This window comes from Porites lutea, chromosome 10, assembly GCF_958299795.1.
Source record: "Porites lutea chromosome 10, jaPorLute2.1, whole genome shotgun sequence".
In the NCBI taxonomy this organism is placed as follows: Eukaryota; Metazoa; Cnidaria; class Anthozoa; order Scleractinia; family Poritidae; genus Porites; species Porites lutea.
This window is the reverse complement of record NC_133210.1, coordinates 28,950,107-28,970,437: the sequence shown is the minus strand read 5'-3', so window position 1 is coordinate 28,970,437 and position 20,331 is coordinate 28,950,107. Positions and strand designations below refer to the sequence as shown.

The 20,331-nt window shown below is 41.0% G+C and overlaps 4 protein-coding genes across 5 annotated transcripts; 2 read left to right on the top strand and 2 right to left on the bottom strand.

Moving 5' to 3' along the window:
* The first annotated feature begins 522 nt into the window (after positions 1-522).
* LOC140950604 (uncharacterized) lies at positions 523-2,919 on the top strand. Its single transcript, XM_073399842.1, has 2 exons — positions 523-1,018; positions 1,620-2,919. The coding sequence occupies exons 1-2, from the start codon at positions 895-897 to the stop codon at positions 2,648-2,650; spliced, it is 1,155 nt and encodes a 384-aa protein (XP_073255943.1). The 5' UTR covers positions 523-894; the 3' UTR covers positions 2,651-2,919.
* A 184-nt stretch (positions 2,920-3,103) lies between these two features.
* LOC140950606 (alpha-1,3-mannosyl-glycoprotein 4-beta-N-acetylglucosaminyltransferase C-like) lies at positions 3,104-8,833 on the bottom strand. Its single transcript, XM_073399845.1, has 6 exons — positions 8,375-8,833; positions 7,172-7,229; positions 5,941-6,055; positions 4,835-4,952; positions 4,630-4,634; positions 3,104-4,003 (listed from the first exon to the last, which is right to left on the bottom strand). The coding sequence occupies exons 2-6, from the start codon at positions 7,187-7,189 to the stop codon at positions 3,306-3,308; spliced, it is 954 nt and encodes a 317-aa protein (XP_073255946.1). The 5' UTR covers positions 7,190-7,229; positions 8,375-8,833; the 3' UTR covers positions 3,104-3,305.
* A 92-nt stretch (positions 8,834-8,925) lies between these two features.
* LOC140950605 (alpha-1,3-mannosyl-glycoprotein 4-beta-N-acetylglucosaminyltransferase C-like) lies at positions 8,926-16,671 on the bottom strand. Of its 2 annotated transcripts, none has more exons than XM_073399844.1 (5): positions 16,488-16,671; positions 14,263-14,320; positions 12,206-12,320; positions 11,094-11,210; positions 8,926-10,257 (listed from the first exon to the last, which is right to left on the bottom strand). In XM_073399844.1, the coding sequence occupies exons 2-5, from the start codon at positions 14,278-14,280 to the stop codon at positions 9,560-9,562; spliced, it is 948 nt and encodes a 315-aa protein (XP_073255945.1). In that variant the 5' UTR covers positions 14,281-14,320; positions 16,488-16,671; the 3' UTR covers positions 8,926-9,559. The 2 variants fall into 2 exon arrangements, with proteins under 2 accessions (XP_073255945.1, XP_073255944.1); XM_073399843.1 differs by lacking the exon at positions 16,488-16,671 and adding an exon at positions 15,484-15,610.
* Positions 16,672-18,525: 1,854 nt separating this feature from the next.
* Positions 18,526-20,331, top strand: LOC140950963 (DNA damage-regulated autophagy modulator protein 1-like). Its single transcript, XM_073400177.1, has 2 exons — positions 18,526-19,061; positions 19,793-20,331. The coding sequence occupies exons 1-2, from the start codon at positions 18,693-18,695 to the stop codon at positions 20,198-20,200; spliced, it is 777 nt and encodes a 258-aa protein (XP_073256278.1). The 5' UTR covers positions 18,526-18,692; the 3' UTR covers positions 20,201-20,331.

Below are 20,331 nucleotides of genomic sequence, written 5' to 3'. Positions count from 1 at the left end.
TGGTGCTGCACTGGAAATGAATTTATGCGACCGTTTAATTTAATCAAAATACCGTTAAGTGTTCAATTGCCATGAAGCTGACGACAAGTTTTTAAACTCCAAAACATAAACAATCTCAGCTGGTGATTTTCAAGGGACAAAAACAAATTGCAACGCATCAGAAGACAGAAGAGTTGTTATGGCAAGCTAAGCAATCAAACCTGCAAAATTTCACATGAAACCACTTCTACATTTTACCACGAGGTTTTTAATTATCCGTTATTTTCTTAGGGTACTGGGTCCCGTTTCGCGAAAGTCCCGGTTGTTACCGGGTTCGAAGTGCTGTTTTATTTGCATTCAAGTTTAAGGTTTTAATGGATTTGAAAATTAGGGAACAATTATAAAAGCTATCAGTTTGCAAACCAATATGGACTGGTTAGGAGATTAGAACTTCCGCTACGACCATTCATTAGATTCTGTTTTTTACAACTTGGTTTTGGGCCCGTAAGGTGAACGGATCTTTTGGGAAGTGGGCCCCTGGTAACTAAAGGTTTCAACCAATCCAAGTAGGACGTGAAAATATGCCACTAGAGTTTGGCGCGATATTTTAATTCAAATATGGACACTATGAAGATTGTCTGTCATGGTAAGACAAATTGGTGATACGTTTTCTCGAAATGGATGGAACTAAGCCCAAAAATACTTGTAGTGTTGCCATAAATTTGTTGTCTAATTCGCCATGATTGTCAAACCGATATCGAACTGGTACCAGTTCGTTGGACATGCGCGGTGGTCAACCATTTGAACAACGCCGCGAATCGCACAAAAGAAAATTTATTTGGCTAAAGTCCTATTTAAAGGCGCCCAGAAAAGTTTCAAACGTTATGCGATCTGCTGCATAGAGGTTTAAAACTTATGGTGTTCAAGAAACGGCGCCATGTTGGAAAGCACATGGCTTCGAATCGCTGTTGTTTGCGTTTTTGCTTTTTAGGCTTAGTCATCTTGTCTGTCTGTTCTGTTGCCTACATAATGACAAGAGGTAAGAATTTGAATAGCCAGCAGTTTAGTATAGAGTTGCCGTTATTGGACCAGGGGACAAGTCTTTTAAGAACTTGTTTACCGAACGGGGTCAATAACCTAAGAGTATTTTGCTATGCTCAGTCAGATCATCGCCTTGACTCAGCGTTTGGTCATTAAATATTTATCGAAGCGTTCGTGGAAAGATAAACATTTTCCAGAATGGCATTCGCTTGGAAAAACCGAAGTTAGCTTACAAGCAACAAGGCCATAAGGGAAGGGGAGGGAGGGGGGGGGAGGGAATAGCTCATTGTAGGGTCTGCCTCCTCCACAGGCTTACCCTAGAGCTCAGTGGGGAGCAGGGACTGGGGACGACAGAAAAAAACGCGATCGCGAGCAACAGGGGACCAGTCAAAAAAGGCGAAATCGTGAGAGATAACAAGGCTGAACTATCTTCACGCATTCATACGTAATTCGTCGTAAGTGTAAAATTTACAACACGTGGAGACATTAATTTCGGACTGGTGAAGTTGTTTATGGGGTTGTCGCGAGATTTAATATGACGGCAGCTAATCAGTAGGTGAGAGAATGCGATAGAAGTTGATTCGTCTTTCCTTTTTCAGGTTACTTTCTCCTCTATGTTAATCCAGGAGTCGAAAAAATGGATTACTACACTTTGATTGACGAAAAACGAGAAGAACGAGATGGTTTCGAGGAAAAAGACATCAGCAAAACGACTTGTAAGCGAGACAAATTTGAGGATATTTTATTGGTGATAGCCTTTGTGGAATTGCTGCATGATTCTATACCGTATTTAGAAGAGCTTTATAGAAAACATTTTCCAAATATCATTTACTGTTTCCCTGTCAAACCAACCGAAAACCTCGAACATACATTTCTCGTTGTTGAGATGCTGCATGGCGTTACTGCGTATGAGTGCCTGAGTACTGCAATGAGGACAAAACCAGGTTTTACAGGTTATTTATTCATGAGGAATGATCTCTTTTTGAACATTTGGAGCATTGCGGATTTCAACACATCCAGAATATGGAAAAGCGCAGATCAGCTTGGTAACCAAGTCATGTTCCAGCAACCGCGTGGGTCCTGGATCTGGTGGTATACACCGTGGGGGCTAAAAGCTTGCGAGCAGGCTTTTAAGGATGTTATTTACTTAAATGACGCGTATAGACGTTCAATAATTGATAACACGGTACAAGAAGATTCTTGGGACGTGGAAAACTCGCTGAATGCCTTATTATGGAATGGCCGTGGCATAAACATGTGTTACCGTTGTTTTTCGAGTCTTTTCTACGTTCCTAATGAGTATGCCAGTGCGTTTGAGAAACTCTCAGCGGTTTTTCACAAGAACCAAGTTTACATGGATATAGCGGTTCCAACCATTATACGAATGCTTGACTTGATCGAAAAAGCAGAAATATTGCCTGGACTTAATTTAGGACTACTGTACGGGGAGGAAAGAGCCCAAAATGACGGACAACTGTTGTTGCGTCATTTAACAACCAATATTAGTTATATCAAGCCTGTGGAGTTGAGACCTCAATCTGATCTTACGGAGCCAAGGACAGCTGGTTTATTTGACAAGTTACTGGACCATTTAAGGCGGTTTAATTATAGTGGCTGTTCCATAACATAATCGTATTTTTCTTTATTACGGATACATAATGTCAAAATAGATTGCACTTAGGTTTAAACAAAAGTTCTTATAGACATAAATGCTTCTGTGCCATTTTCGAAAGCCACTACCGAGTTTGAGAGGCCGTGAAGACTTGCCAGAGGATCTGGCGAGAGTGCAAATTTATACCCTCCTTAGTTTTCGCTCGCCATTAGAAAACAAGAAAGCGACTTTTAAAGGGAACGGTCGATCCAACTCAACCTTGTACACAGGAGAGAATCTCCTGACGCCATTTTGAAAACTGAGATGCCCCTGGGGACGAGGTTGGAGCCAGCCTCGTTTCAAGGGTCTTTCGATGCTGTAATCAAGCAGAAATTGTATGGAAAATTCTGCCTGACTGTAAGTAGAATACTGCTCACTGCTTTAGGTACTGCTTGAATACTGTTGAAGGTATTACTTAAGCATTTTTTAAACGAAACAACAATAAATATATTCTAATAACGTTTTAAAGAAAGAAGACTGGTGATTACTTTAAGTATCGAGTGAGGAAGACTGGTGACCGGTATGATTTTGCCCTTTTAAAGAAAGAAGACTGGTGACTACTTTAGGTATCGAGGGAGGAAGACTGGTGCCGATGTGACATTCACGTTTAAAAGAAACAAGACTGGTCACTTTTTCAGGTACCGAGAGAGGAAGACTGGTGACCTATGTGATGAAAGAGTTCTGAATCCCAGTTGTGTTCCTTATCGCCTAATATGCCCTGTCCGGCTTGTAGTTTTGCATAGAGATATAACAACCAATCGACTGGCATTTCGTTATAAAACATTGTGATATATCGAGCAAATTTGCGCAGATCTTTGTCCTGAAAAAGCTTCCCAATAAAGCCCCATTTACTGAATGCCAATACATCCCACTTCGCGTCGCCTTGGCGGGCAATGAAATCCCGTATTTGCCTCATATAATTTGGTTCAGCTGTGACATCATCTTCCAGGTGTAAATAGTACTGAGAAAGCCCTTGGCAATAGTGAAATATAAATGCATAGTCCATGCTTTGCTTTGAGCGCCAGTACATTCGCTTGGGGTTGTCATTTAGCGTTTGTGTTAGGCCCTCTAGCTGAGGATAAAAGGAAGCCGGAGCAGCAATCACATGAATTAAATTCATGTCCAAATACTTCATAAACTTTGACCGTAGTACACTTTTAACTTCTTCTCGCGGTGCTTCTTCGGTGTCAGCCAGAAAAATGACGATCAACAGGTCTGCAAGATCTTCTTCGGAGACACCAGTGAAGAGCGAATTTAAGGTTTCTACCAGATAATTTGCAGTTTTGTTTTTGAAAACCCGTTGAACTGTTGGAATTCCTATCGTTAAAAAACCTGGAAAGAAAATTGTTCATCACTGAATTGAAACAAAGACGTATGGAAGCAACATAGAAAATTTTATGAAAGCATGGTTTTAGATTGCAAGTATCAGCCTATATGAGAAGCCATTGAAAACATTCGTCCGTTATTTCAGTGGGTGGCTGGATGGGTATGTGGTGGGTAGCTTCCATTTGAATGGTTAGACTTGAGGATCTCATCCATAGACTCAAAAGTTCGAACCACCCTGTACAGCAAAATGAACAGTACCACAGGAAAGCACTGCTCAGTAGCTTTCAATTGAATGGTTACACTTTAGGATTTCATCCACAGAATCAAAAGTTAGAACCACCTTGTACAGCATAATAAACAGTACCACAGGGGAGTACTGCTCAGTAGCTTCCATTTGTATGGTCACACTTTAGGATTTCATCAACAGACGCAAAAGTTAGAACCACCTTGAACAGCATAATAAACAGTACCACAGGAAAGTACTGCTCAGTAGCTTTCATTTGAATGGTCACAGGATTTTACCCACAGACTCAAAAGTTAGAAGCACCTGCTGGTACTGCTTCGATACTGCCCCGTAGCGGTCATTTGAAGAAACATTGGGATTTAGCTCCCTGGAAACTTCCATTCGAAACTTAATCTTAGCGGGAAGTCATTTTCGCACAGCTGCCAGGCTGTAAAGGGCTCCTTTTCTTTAAAACCTCGCCAGGTGGGCGCGGTTAGAGAGTGAACAGGGCTACAGAAGCAGCCGAAAGCTGTATCTTGGTCCAGGGACTAAAGTTGTCATATTTTTTCAGAACTATTCTTGATTTCCAGGACAGTTTGTTTGTTCAATGTTACCTTTTCCTTTTGATTGGTTTCCCTATTTCCCTAACACTTGATTTCGTGATTACTTCCGCTCCATTTTGCGAACAAGACAAAACGTCGTCTTCACTGCAGCTTGATTTGCAGTTCATACCTTAAAAGAGGGAGCCACGACGATTAAAAAAGCTAATAGTAAGTGTCAGTAAAGTAGTGTAAAGGAAATAAAGGAGCACGCAAAATATGAAAGCATGCAATGCAGTGAGAGCGCAGGCCCCGCGGGAGCTAAGTAGAGCTTCGTAAAGCAAACGGACGCAACATTTTTGGATATTACATGTTGTGTCCCTTTGCACACCCTGTTGCATGTTGTTGCGAGTTGGTGGGAGTTGTTGCGCAAAGTTTGAAACCGGCCAAACTTTTAGCTACGTGCAAATGGACGCAACAACTCCCAACAACGCTGCGTCCATTTGCAAAATGCCTAAAGGCACAAAAGTGAACCATCGCTGCGTGGGAGATAGAGGGTGGCGACGATTCGGCGCAGCGAACGTTTAAACAAAAAGAGGAATAAACAGGAAAAGCATAGGCTCTATTCCCGCAGTTTCCTGTCGGTCTCAGGGGAAATGAGCGCGAACGGGCGGATTCATTTTTCAGAACAGAGGCTGGTAATCGAGGCTAGATAATTAATAAAACAATCTTAATTGTGCACAACAGGAACCCTTGTAGATCTACTGATGCGCGGAATCTTAAGACTTCGATTCCAATGGAATCTAGCCCGCCTCAATGTGCGCACTGATTTGACGGCGATCCCGACAGCTACGTAGGCTAAACGGAATCTGGGGCGTCTGTGCTTGAGGCAAACGTAGGTTTCATGGAAAGAAAGCGGCACAAGTTGGGAACTAGGGAAGTCAAGTGTAGATTACTAAATAACGTTGAACTTTCCTTGCCGAGTATCAACGTTGAGGTAGGCAGTGCATGATAACGTCAATTTTTCCTATATTTTGCCTTTAAATTTACAACGCTGTACTGCTTAAGCTAAATGATTTACTATTATGAAAACAAAACCTTTTTTTTTCTTTCTGGCCCTTTGAGAACTCGACATAACAAAGGGAGTTTCCAAAGCTTCAGCGAAATGTTTAAACACTCACCGACAAGGTCATTACTCCAATTGAAATGTAGCGTTATTCCGGCAACGAGAATCAATACAACCATCTTTACATAAGACTCCTTGACGGCTCTCTTGCCGAAGAAACACAATTTTAACTGAAAAACGCAAAAACATTCAAAGTAAAGAGAGTAATTTGAAACTAAATAAAATCAAAATTTGTTAAAAAGAGGCATCCCCCACAGCGCGCGAGGTCACATGACAAACTAACAAAAAAACTGTTTCCCGCCAAAAGTTTACAAATGTTTACATCACGGGACATTTTTCCTGCATCACTGAACACGTGGTTTATTGCTTGTCGTGCACCAAGTGTCCATCGATAGTGTACATTGGGGAGACTGGACGCAGGTTGGTGGACCGTTTTTAAGAACACCGCAGAGATATCATCAACGGGAGGAATGACCTTCCTGTACCAGCCCACTTCAACCAACCAAATCATACACTGGAGGTCATGAACGTTTCTGTATTGAAGGCCGGCCTAGCCAACCAGTAATACCGTAAGAAGCAGGAGAAGAGGTTGATATTCAAATATGGGACTGTAGGCCCTACAGGCCTTAACCAGGACTTTAGTTTCACGTGAATCACCCCCCCCCCTCCTTTTATTTTTTTGCTTACTCGCGCGCCGTAGCGCGCTATTTCATGTGGCGCGTGCGCGAGTATGCCATCAGGCACGTGAGCTAATTTTAACGAACTTTTTAACGGCATTTAGTCTTGTATACCCTGAAGAAGGCAGCATTGCCGAAACGTCGGTTAAGATTCTTATAATAACAGCGTCCGTTTTACAGTTTTTAAATTAACCTTTTTGCTTCAAACTTACTCGCGCTGATTTCGTCTCCTTCCGTTCGTCTAGAGACTGTATCGAAGTTCAGGAAAAGAAAAAGAAAGTCGCTGTATTGTTTTCGCCCTCCATAAAAGGGCACTTCCATGTCGAAGTCGTGCAGTGACGGTCAAGAAATGTACAAAAAAAGCGTGATGCACTTGCAAAGTTGTTGTTAAACCTATTGCTTTTTTAAGGCCGCAGCGAGGGTTTCCAAATATGGTACTTAGAACTGAAAAATGAATATCCACGAGCATTGAACGCGAGTTACACGTTTCAGGCCCTTATAAGTTTCTGATTGAGTCTATTGCTTTTTGTCATTCTTGTTGCCGTGGCCGTGGCCGTCGCCGTTGCTATGGCTCCCTAATATAAATTTTATACCGTCGGTTTTTCTTACCTTGACTATCCATCTCATTTTCTCTTCATCGATATTGTTTGGCTTGCTCTCGAATTACCTATTCAAAAACATCAAAAAAATTTCATGGAGAAAACCGTCTATGCTAGCGTCCTAAAACGGACCGGCCGTTGTAAAAACCAGTTCTTTGAAACTCCAACAAATTTCTCACCAGCCACCTCATTTACATGCAAATCTAATTCCACGTACTGTAGTTATCTGAGCAGATCAAGCCAAAAACGAAAATTACAAAAAAATCGACTAAAAATTAACTGAAAGCTAACTGTTGTAAATAAGTGTTTAAACCTGAACAGTGCTTAACCCTAATCCAGTCAGTAAAATGAGCGCTCAACCCTAATCAGTGAAAGTCGATGAAGACTACGTAATTATGCCAATATTCCAGCAGCACAACCTCATATACCCACAGGGAACTAAGTGCGAAATATTTTTCATGTAATTGCAATTTCGTTAAACTTTATTTTTCCCATGGCTCGCTCGCTCGCAGATTGTCCGGCTCCTTTGCACTGAGAGTGAAAACAATAACTCAATGCCAATTCAATCAGACGACGATTGTCAGCATTTTTTCAGTAGGGTGATTTACCAAAGATTTCTTGACCAGACATTTCTTTGCACGTCCAACATGCGAAATCATTTTGACAAAGCAACCGTGGGAGACTTTATAAATGTTTTTAGCCCGGCACGTGAAGCTAATGTTCGCGTACGATAGACAGATATTTCATAGCCATGTGGTGATTTATTTTTTGTTTTCTAAAAATGAAGTAAAAATAATGAAAGTAATAATCTGATAATGAAGATTCATCCACAAGGGCATTTAACGTTTAACAATAGATTTTATAGAAACTTTAAAAAACCAAACTTGCGCGGAAGCCGAAGAAATTGAGACTAGAGCTTAGGTAAGTCAGATAAGTCGAAAGTAGACCATCCTGTTTTTACTTACTAAGGTAGAGGCAGGAGCTCAAAGTTTAAAAAGTCTTTTGTGACAAATAATGATATAAGCCTATTCTCATTTTGACTGTCTTTTTGTAAACTACATTTGAAATTACAAGTTTTTGAAATATGTAATAAGTTCACCGTAGTTGGTGTGTTTTAGTAATTATGCCACGTTAAATTCTCGATAATCATCAATAAAAAAGGCCACAGATAATCCGAGATAGTACTGATCAACTTAACGCAAAAATTACTCACGTAAATTGAATGTCGGTGATTTAAACTGTTTTTCTGTAATCAAATACCGCCCGGAGCAAGGTTCACATGAGAGACTGATCTGGCTTACTTCAGTGGCGTATGCTGGCGATTTGATCTTGTACGATCGACATCATCAATCTAATTTATTCAGAATCAGTATTTTCGTCTTCCTGTCATTCCAATGAAATATCTTTCGTTGCTAAGGCATTCCTTGGTCTGTTTCGCGCTTTGTGTCATCGACGATTCCAATTTTGATTTTCGATTGTTTACTTTGAATTTCAGTCATAATGGTATGAACAAGAGCAGTGACTAGACGACCATAAAATCATGTTAGAATTCATACAGTTGTCAACTCACTGTCCTTAACTCTTTTTTATATTTCTTTAAGGCGTACATTGCAGACGAATCTTTTTGTCGAAGCGTAAACGCAACTATATGCGCACATGTAGCTTCCGTAAACATATGTTTTCATAAACAGTCTCCAGAGAGTTAACGCCGGGTATTATAAGGTGGTTTAATTATACTGGCTGTCCAAAAACATAATCGTATTTTTCTTTATTAAAGATGCATAATGTCAAAATAGATTGCACTTAGGTTTAAGCAGAAGTTCTTACAGACACAAATGCTTCTGTACAATTTTCGAAAGCCACTATCGAGTTTGAGAGGCCGTGAAGACTTGCCAGAGGATCTGGGGAGAGTGCAAATTTATACCCTCCTTAGTTTTCGCTCGCCATTAGAAAACAAGAAAGCGACTTTTAAAGGGAACGGTCGATCCAACTCAACCTTGTACACAGGAGAGAATCTCCTGACGCCATTTTGAAAACTGAGATGCCCCTGGGGACGAGGTTGGATCCAGCCTCGTTTTCAGGGTCTTTCGATGTTGTAATCAATAGGAAATTGTACGGAAAATTCTGCCTGACTGTAAGTAGAATACTGCTAACTTCTCTAGGTACTGCTTGAATACTGTTGAAGGTATTACTTAAGCATTTTTTAAACGAAACAATAGTAAATATACTCTAATAAAGTTTTAAAGAAAGAAAACTGGTGACTACTTTAGGTACCGAGAGAGGAAGACTGGTGACCGATGCGATAAAAGAAGACTGGTGACCACTTTAGGTATCGAGCGAGGAAGACTGGTGACCGATGTGACATTCACGTTTAAAAGAAACAAGACTGGTGACTATTTTAGGTACCGAGAGAGGAAGACTGGTGACCTATGTGATGAAAGAGTTGTGAATCCCATTTGTGTTCCTTATCGTCTAACAAATGCTGTCCGGCTTGTAGTTTTGAATAGACAAATAACAACCAATCGACTGGCATTTCGTTATAAAACATTGTGATATATCGAGCAAATTTGCGCAGATCTTTGTCCTGAAAAAGCTTCCCAATAAAGCCCCATCCACTGAATGACAATACATCCCACTTCGCGTCACCTTGGCGGGCAATGAAATCCCGTATTTGCCTCATATAATTTGGTTCAGCTGTGACGTCATCTTCCAGGTGTAAATAGTACTGAGAAAGCCCTTGGCAGTAGTGAAATATAAATGCATAGTCCATGCTTTGCTTTGAGCGCCAGTACATTCGCTCGGGGCTGTCATTTAGCGTTTGTGTTAGGCCTTCTAGCTGAGGATAAAAGGAAGCCGGAGCAGCAATCACATGAATTAAATTCATGTCCAAATACGTCATAAACTTTGACCGTAGTACACTTTTAACTTCTTCTCGCGGTGCTTCTTCGGTGTCAGCCAGAAAAATGACGATCAACAGGTCTGCAAGATCTTCCTCGGAGATACCAGTGAAGAGCGAATTTAAGGTTTCTACCAGATAACTTGCAGTTTTGTTTTTGAAAACACGTTGAACTGTTGGAATTCCTATCGTTAAAAAACCTGGAAAGAAAATTGTTCATCACTGAATTGAAACAAAGACGTATGGTAGCAACATAGAAAATTTTATGAAAGCATGGCTTTAGATTGCAAGTATCAGCCTATACGAGAAGCCATTGAAAACATTCGTCCGTTATTTCAGTGGGTGGCTGGATGGGTATGTGGTGGGTAGCTTCCATTTGAATGGTTAGACTTGAGGATCTCATCCATAGACTCAAAAGTTCGAACCACCCTGTACAGCAAAATGAACAGTACCACAGGAAAGCACTGCTCAGTAGCTTTCAATTGAATGGTTACACTTTAGGATTTCATCCACAGAATCAAAAGTTAGAACCACCTTGTACAGCATAATAAACAGTACCACAGGGGAGTACTGCTCAGTAGCTTCCATTTGTATGGTCACACTTTAGGATTTCATCAACAGACGCAAAAGTTAGAACCACCTTGAACAGCATAATAAACAGTACCACAGGAAAGTACTGCTCAGTAGCTTTCATTTGAATGGTCACACTTTAGGATTTTATCCACAGACTCAAAAGTTAGAAGCACCTGCTGATACTGCTTCGATACTGCTCCGTAGCGGTCATTTGAACAAATATTGAGATTTAATTCCCTGGAAACTTCCATTCGAAACTTAATCTTAGCGGGAAGTCATTTTCGCACAGCTGCCAGGCTGTAAAGGGCTCCTTTTCTTTAAAACCTCGCCAGGTGGGCGCGGTTAGAGAGTGAACAGGGCTACAGAAGCAGCCGAAAGCTGTATCTTGGTCCAGGGACTAAAGTTGTCATATTTTTTCAGTACTATTCTTGATTTCCTGGACAGTTTGTTTGTTCAATGTTACCTTTTCTTTTGATTGGTTTCCCTATTTCCCTAACACTTGATTTCGTGATTACTTCCGCTCCATTTTGCGAACAAGACAAAACGTCGTCTTCACTGCAGCTTGATTTGCAGTTCATACCTTAAAAGAGGGAGCCACGACGATTAAAAAAGCTAATAGTAAGTGTCAGTAAAGTAGTGTAAAGGAAATAAAGGAGCACGCAAAATATGAAAGCATGCAATGCAGTGAGAGCGCAGGCCCCGCGGGAGCTATGTAGAGCTACGTGAAGCCCCGTGCAAACGGACGCGGCAACATTTTTGGATTTTACATGTTGTGTCCCTTTGCACACCCTGTTGCATGTTGTTGCGAGTTGGTGGGAGTTGTTGCGCAAAGTTTGAAACCGGCCAAACTTTTAGCTACGTGCAAATGGACGCAACAACTCCTAACAATGTTGCGTCCATTTGCAAAATGCCTCAAAGCACAAAAGTGAGCCATCGCTGCGTGGGGGATAGAGGGGGGCGACGATTCGGCGCAGCGAACGTTTAAACAAAAAGGGGAATAAACAGGAAAAGCATAAGCTCTATTCCCGCCGTTTCCTGTCGGTCTCAGGGGAAATGAGCGCGGGCGGGCGGATTCATTTTTCAGAACAGCGGCTGGTAATCGAGGCTAGATAATTAATAAAACAATCTTAATTGTGCACAACAGGAACCCTTGTAGATCTACAGATGCGCGGAATCTTAAGACTTCGATTCCAATGGAATCTAGCCCGCCTCAATGTGCGCACTGATTTGACCATCCCGACAGCTACGTAGGCTAAACGGAATCTGGGGCGTTTGTGCTTGAGGCAAACGTAGGTTTCGTGGAAAGAAAGCGGCACAAGTTGGGAGCTAGGGAAGTCAAGTGTAGATTACTAAATACCGTTGAAATTTCCTTGACGAGTATCAACGTTGAGGTAGGCAGTGCATGATAACGTCAATTTTTTCCTATATTTTGCTTTTAGGTTTACAACGCCGTAGTGCTTAAGCTAAATGATGTACTATTATGAAAACAAAACCTTTTTCTTCTTTCTGGCCCTTTAAGAACTCAACATAACAAAGGGAATTTCAAAAGCTTTAGCGAAACGTTTAAACACTCACCGACAAGGTCATTACTCCAGTTGAAATGTAGCGTTATTCCGGCAACCAGAATTAATACAACCATCTTTACATAAGACTCCTTGACAGCTCTCTTGTCGAAGAAACACAATTTTAACTGAAAAACGCAAAAACATACAAAGTAAAGAGAGTGATTTGAAACTAAATAAAATCAAAATTTGTTAAAAAGTGGCATCCCCTCACAGCGCCTGATGTCACATGACAAACTAACAAAAAGACTGTTTCCCGCCAAAAGTTTACAAATCACTTTATGACTACTCCTCCAGGAAGCTAGAAGCCATATCTACACTAGGACACTGGTCGTTTCGATACAAAGTCATTTCGATACGAACTCGAGCAGTGAAATTGCTCAAAATTTCGATCACTTCAAGTAAAGTTTGCAGTTGAAGAAGAAAAACATTTTGGGTGAATATTCTTCGTTCTTTAAGCCAAGTACTTGAAACTATTTACACCTCTAAAGAATTAACTTGTATCGAAACGACCGGTAAGCTCACACTATACCCAACAGCTTTTCATTTCGACATGAAAGAAAGAACTATTAAGGAGCCTTAGCATCAACGACAGTGACAGCAGCGAAAACGTTACCCAAATAATGAATTTGCGCTGTTTCAAACTTCTACGTTCTTATTCCATCTCGTTCCATTTGCAGTGATGCCAATTCTCCCGCTTTTGGCGGAATTTTGATACTATGTACATCATGTAAGACGTCATATAATGTCCTGAGTCATTCCCATTGGGGGCTGGGTCCATTTTTCCGGGGGGGGGGGGTTCGTTAAAATTCGGGGGGCGGGTAGTGTAAAAAAGACAGTCTCCCGGTTTTAGGTCTCCAGAGGTTGGCATCTCTGCATTTGTCAAATGGTGGCGAATTGTTCTGGAGTTGAATCGTAAAGGCTTGTACCTTTTAAGAAAAAGAAAAATCGTTGTCTCGTGTTCACGTGCTGTAACGACGGCAAAAAGAATGTACAAAAAAACGTGATGCACGTGCAGAGTTGTTGTTTTGCTTTATATTGAACCAGAAACTCATAAGGGGCTGAAACGTGTAACTCTCGTTGCTTTGTTTGATGCTCGTGAATAGACCTCATTCACGATACCCGCCATCTTTGCACACGCATAAGGACTGATGGGTTAAAAGTGACGTCACGTGGTTTCTCAGGGGAGCAAACAAGTGATAAAAATCTGCCAATACGAGAAATTGGGGCTGTGTTTGTTTATTTTAGGCGACAGAAAATGAAGAACTTTTTATCTTAAAGACAATGGCAAATTATGGGTAGAAGTGATCGTTTTCATTTTTCTTAATGCAGTAGCGACGGTAGAGGTTCTCACAGCAAGTAATAATTACGCGAAACTTGAACTGTACATTTTGCAAATTTAAAATTGTCTTATTGTTTTGAGAGCATAAACAAACTCGACCGCGATCAACCCTAAAGCGCGTGAAAAGATGGCGGGTATCGCGAATAAGGTCTATTTTTGTTTTCGCAAGGACCATATTTGGAACGAGGTCAAAAGATAACTGACCAATTAAACTTCGTAAACGACGTGACATCATTTTACTCCGAGTTCTCGTGAGGGAACCTGACGGAACTCAAGCAACAACGATGGCGACAGCTACAAAAACGTCCCTTAAAATGTGTATTCAGGCTGCTTCAAACTTACTCGCGCTGATTTCTTCTCGTTCAGTTCATCTAGAGACTGAAGTTCAGGAAAAGAAAAAGAAAGTCGCCGTATTGTTTTCGCCCTCCATAAAAGGGCACTTACACGTCGAAGTCGTGCATTGACGGTCAAGAAATGTACAAAAAAAGCGTGATCCACGTGCAAAGTTGTTGTTAAACCTATTGCTTTTTTGAGGCCGCAGCGAGGGTTTCCAAATATGGTACTTAGAACTGAAAAATGAATATCCACGAGCATTGAACGCGAGTTACACGTTTCAGGCCCTTATGAGTTTCTGATTGAGCCTATTGCCTTTTGTTATTCTTGTTGCCGTGGCCGTCGCCGTTGCTATGGCTCCCTAATATAAATTTTATACCGTCGGTTTTTCTTACCTTGACTATCCATCTCATTTTCTCTTCATCGATATTGTTTGGCTTGCTTTCGAAGTACCTATTCAAAAACATCAAAAAAAATTCATGGAGAAAATAATCCGTGCTAGCGTCCTAAAACGGCGTCCTTTACGGACCGGCCGTTGTAAAAACCAGTTCTTTGAAACTCCAACAAATTTCTCACCAGCCACCTCATTTACATGCAAATCTAATTCCACGTACTGTAGTTATCAAGCCAAAAACGAAAATTAAAAAAAAATCGAAAAAGCAGTTATAGGGAAAAATTAACTGAAAGCTAACTGTTGTAAATAAGTGTTTAAACCTAAACAGCGCTTAACCCTAATCCAGTCAGTAAATGAGCGCTCAACCCTAATCAGTGAAAGTCGATGAAGACTACGTAATTCTGCCAATATTCCAGCAGCACAACCTCATATACCCACAGGGAACTAAGAGCGAAATATTTTTCATGTAATTGCAATTTCATTAAACTTTATTTTTCCCATGGCTCGCTCGCTCGCAGATTGTCCGGCTCCTTTGCACTGAGAGTGAAAACAATAACTCAATGCCAATTCAATCAGTCGACGATTGTCAGCATTTTTTCAGTAGGGTGATTTACTAAAGATTTCTTGACCAGACATTTCTTTACACGTCCAACATGCGAAATCATTTTGACAAAGCAACCGTGGGAGACTTTATAAATGTTTTTAGCCCGGCACGTGAAGCTAATGTTCGCGTACGATAGACAAATATTTCATAGCCATGCGGTGATTTATTTTTTGTTTTTTAAAAATGAAGTAGAAATAATGAAACTAATAATCTGATAATGAAGATTCATCCACAAGGGCATTTAAAGTTTAACAATAGATTTCATAGAAACTTTAAAAAACCAAACTTGCGCGGAAGCCGAAGAAATTAATATTAGAGCTTAGGTAAGTCAGATAAGTCGAAGTAGACCATCCTGTTTTTACTTACTAAGGTAGAGGCAGTAGCTCAAAGTTTAAAAAGTCTTTTGTGACAAATAATGATATAAGCCTATTCTCATTTTGACTGTCTTTTTGTAAACTACATTTGAAACTACAAGTTTTTGAAATATGTAATAAGTTCGATTCACCGTAGTTGGTGTGTTTTAGTAATATGCCACGTTAAATTCTCGATAATCATCAATAAAAAAGTCCACAGATAATCCGAGATAGTACTGATCAACTTAACGCAAAAATTACTCACGTAAATTGAATGTCGGTGATTTAAACTGGTTTTCTGTAATCAAATACCGCCCGGAGCAAGGTTCACATGAGAGACTGATCTGGCTTACTTCAGTGGCGTATGCTGGCGATTTGATCTTGTACGATCGACATCATCAATCTAATTTATTCAGAATCAGTCTTTTCGTCTTCCGGTCATTCCAATGAAATATCTTTCGTTGCTAAGGCATTCCTTGGTCTGTTTCGCACTTTGTGTCATCGACGATTCCCATTTTGATTTTCGATTGTTTACTTGGAATTTCAGTCATAATGGTATGAACAATAGCAGTGACTAGACGACCATAAGATCATGTTAGAATTCATACAGTTGTCAACTCACTGTCGTTAACTCTTTTTTATATTTCTTTAAGGCTTACATTGCAGACGAGTCTTTTTGTCGAAGCGTAAACGCAACTATATGCGCACATGTAGCTTCTATAAAAATATGTTTTCATAAACAGTCTCCAGAGAGTTGACGCCGGGTATTATAGAACCATCGTTCTCATGTGGACAGCTCCGTTAGTTTGTACGCGTTTAAAATTTTGGGAATGTTAAAATTTTGTTCTAGCATGGGAAAGAAACATGATAAGTCGAATGAGGCAAACAGATATCTAATCACAAAATTTTTATAAATAATAAATAGAGGATATTACACGGTGGCGTGAAGATACGAATTTTATTTTCGAGTAGCAAAACAATATTTTACTCACTCGCTGCGCTCGTTCGTAAAATATTGTTTTTGCCACGAGCAAATAAAATTCATATCTTCAAGCCGCCGCGTAATGTACTTTTTAATATATGGACAAAAAGACATCGATAAAAAAATAGAGGGAAATTACCGAAATTACGTTATCGATAAACTCGCGTGTGAGATTATGGAAAATAAACCACTCGGGTCCCGGATGTAGTTTTTATGAATTTTACAACTGGTATATTTTCCAGTAAAACACTCGTGTCTATATAATATAATAAAATAAATCATCTTACCTTCACAACCATTCTTCTCCGTCTTTAGTTTCCACGTCTTTCTTGTATAAGAATCCTGCCGGGGGGAGTGTAGCCTGTTCCAAGCGTTCAGATAGTGGAGAGCGGAGCCAAGTAAAGAAAGCGATGAAAAGTAGAGGAGGACTGGGGAGAGAGGTGCGGGAACCCTCTCTCACCTCTCCCCCTCCCTCGCTTTTATTTTTTCGCGCTCCTTTTTACTACGCACCGCTCCCCACTATCTGAACGCCTGGAACAGGCTAGGGGTAGTGCCGTAAAGACTCCATTTCTGGGCTATACTTAAACTATAAGGGATAGCTCTTGGGTGAAAACGCAAACCATATCCGACAGGGATTCTTTTCAAACATTAGGCCCATTTAAAACGTCGTGCTACTGCCATGCCGAAATAAATAGATCGAATTAAATTCGACTTCAGCACGGCAGTAGCGCGACGTTTGAAACCAAGTCGTGCTACATGGCAGTAGCTCGTCTTGGTTTCAAACGTGGCGCTACTGCCGTGCCGAACTCAATTCATAAATTTTAAATACATTCAAATACATTTAAAAGTTTGCTAAATCGTTTCTTTATTTTTGTGTTTCGTTTTCGGCAACAGCCGTTCTATTCGACTGAATTAAATTCGACGTCTGAAACCAAGTCGTGCTAGTGTCGTGCTGCAGTCGAGTTACAGTCGAGCCAGCTTAGACTGTAGCTTAGCACGGCGGTAGCACGACGTTTCAAACGGGCCTAACGTAACGATGATTTCGGCTCAATTTCCGTAACTGAGGAAAGCTGCGACGAGCCGATCTCGAAAGTGGACTGTCACATATCGGTTAGGTTTCGGAACTCTTTGTCGCAGTGTGCTTGAGGTATTCGGACAATAGCGGAAGTAAGAAAGTAGGAGCGAGGACTAGAAGCCACTGACACGGAAGTATATGTTCAGTCTGTTCAGAAGTTTTCAGAAGTGAGTATTGGGATTTACTGCACCAGACTCTCTCGGCCAACCACTAAAATCAACAAGGTGGACCAGGGAAAGAAGATGCTGTAACGGGATTCGCACATGAAAACCGTCTATAAAAAGGTAGTAGTTACGTTCACTTTCAGAAAAAAGGCGAAGTATATATACGCCAGCTTCAAGAGGAGACAGGTCGCCAGAGTGTTCTTGGAGTAACTGAAGGAATTATCTTGTTCTTCCCTTTATAAAAAGCATGGGTTGGTCAGACGATGAGAAAGGAAAACCTTTATGCGCATGTGCCTACAATGTAGCTTACTTTAAAGTTTCAGGTTGTCGCTACTAAGGGAAAAAAAATGAGTACTTCGCTTTCTTCGTCCTTTCCACAAAAGACTACGGCGTAAGAAACTTGTAAATAAAAAGAAAAAAAATGTCAAAGCACATTCTCTGACCCAGAGGCAGGTCTTTATCACGGCTCACTGAACCCTAATGGAAAATTGAAATTAGACGAAAAACCGGATGACCATTTGGCGGGAAAAGCCAGGGATCACCGATTTGATAGTAACGGAGCATGTATTCTTCACTCGCTGGCGACGATAAATCGCTAATTGGAAGAAATTTCAGGCGACAATTAATGGTAGTATTTTAAGAGAAAGGAAACTGGACTGAACAAAACAATTAGCCAACAGTACGCATGAACACTCATAAACGGGTGCTGTATATACTCGAATATGTAAAAGCTTGTAATATTTTCCCGTGATCTCACTGGTTCAAAATCATAATAATGCATTCCATGCTGTCAGAAACTCTTAAGGGGTTTTCAACCCCTTATGAGTTTCTGATGCTGTTCAATGTGTTGTTTCTTGCAGGCGGACAAGGACACTGATTTTCCTAAAGTTTTCATTGTTCGTTTCGAAATCAGAAGAGAGAAAAGAACGTGTTTTGAAGAATAGAGCCCATGTGCTTCTGGTACCGGTCACAAGCACGGCGTAGCTGACATTTATACCAATCTTCATTCGACGGCGGTAAAATGTTATTAACAGACCAAGGAAAGGCGGAAAGAAATTATTAGAAAAAATTGCTTTGTCATGGAAGGTTAGCAACAAAATATCTACTTTCAGGCCCGTGAGACGCCGAAAGTCTTTCGTTCAGGGCGACTGGCGACCGCTACAGGGCGTGCGGTAAGACTACAAATTGTAAACTCGTCAACCCGTCGTGTTAAACAAGAACGGGTTCTTCTCAGCCTTCGGAAAGTTAAGGAAATGCCATGGAGACAATGGCCAAGGTGTGGTTTAGGCTGGTTGTGTATTCTTCTGGTCATCTGTTGCTCAGTTACCGTGGTTTCATCGTACTGTGTAGCGCTTTCGTATGGACATATTTATCCGTTTCTTCCCGCTATCAGCGAGACTGGAGTTTTATTTCCTGAAAAGTACGTTTTCAGGGAGTTGGCGAATCTATCGGCGTTTCTTTTCATTTCCAATGCGTTCGTCCGTTTTATGCAGTATAAACTCGTGGCGGAGCAGTACCCGGAAGACAATGTCAAGCTTCATCGTCTCAATAAACTGGCGTTCGTGGTGGCTATTTTAGCCGGACTTGGAATGACATTGGTAGCTAATTTTGAAATTGAGAAGGTATTTTCCAAACTAAAATTTGCCGTTTCTTTACTCTGTAAAGAAACCAAACCAAAGTAAATGGAACCATGAGCGGTACGCTGAGGGGGTGGGGGAGAGTTTCACTTCAGATTCTTGAACATTTTATGACTTCACTGCTCCAGAGTCTTTGTTCAGTTAGAGATCGCAAATGACATCACTCTAAAAAGTATCCAATCCAAACGCAAACGGAACCATGTGCTTGGCGAAGGGGGTGGGGGAGGGATTTCACTTCAGAGTCTTAAACACTTTGACGTCATTTCTCCCTAGTTTCTGTTCAGTTAGAGATCGCAGATGACGTCAACATGCAGTGAGAACAACCAAATAGGCCCAAGGACCGCAGGCGAGTGTGTAAAATAGCGCGCACTTTAAAAAACTGTCATTTAACATTGTTTGACCCCTTTATTCTGGAGAGGTTTGTGGGAATATAATGTGAGAATGCCCCAACGGGGAAAATTGCGCCATAATTCATCCATTTCCACTAACGATGATGAAATACACTATAGCTCTCAGCCAGTGGCGGCTGTTACAGTTGCGCCCGCAATCAAATATTCTTTTGTTGTATAAAGGAATGCAAGCGAGGCTCAATGACTTGGCATCTACCGTCACGGGTAACAAGTGTAATGAAACACACGACACTTGACATTACGAAAACAAGGCTTGCGTTTTGCTAGCCAGGTACAAAAATACTAACGTTGTTTCCCTTTTTTAAGGACTGGTCGATCCACGACGTCGGTGCTATGACGGCGTTTATCAGCGGTCTCACATTCTGCTGGTTACAATGCGCAATGTCGTATAAGCTAAAAGACCACGGTGTCATCAACAGCTCAGCGGTATGCCATTCAAGAGCCATGCTCTCGCTAATGATAACGCTGTGCGTGGTGATATTCGCAGCTTTCCAGACCAAAGCGAACCTGGAGTGGGCCTTGGCCCGGCCTCGATATCATTTTTTAGCCAAACTCAAGTGGGGTCCTCAAGATCCCGGATATTTATTTCACGTGATCTCTAGTCTTGCTGAGTGGAGCATGTGCGGAGGAATGCTTTTGTTTATGTTGACGTTCACATACGAGTTTCAACAGATAGTAATAACTTCGGATATTTCATCAACTGAATACTGGTAACAATTAGGAGATAATATTAATTTTATAATGGTTTTAATTAAAGCTTAAAAAGTTACGGTTTCTAATGTAGTCAAACCTCGAAAAGGTGCAGACGTCGCTTCCGAAAGGTTCCAACCACAGTGTTTAACTTT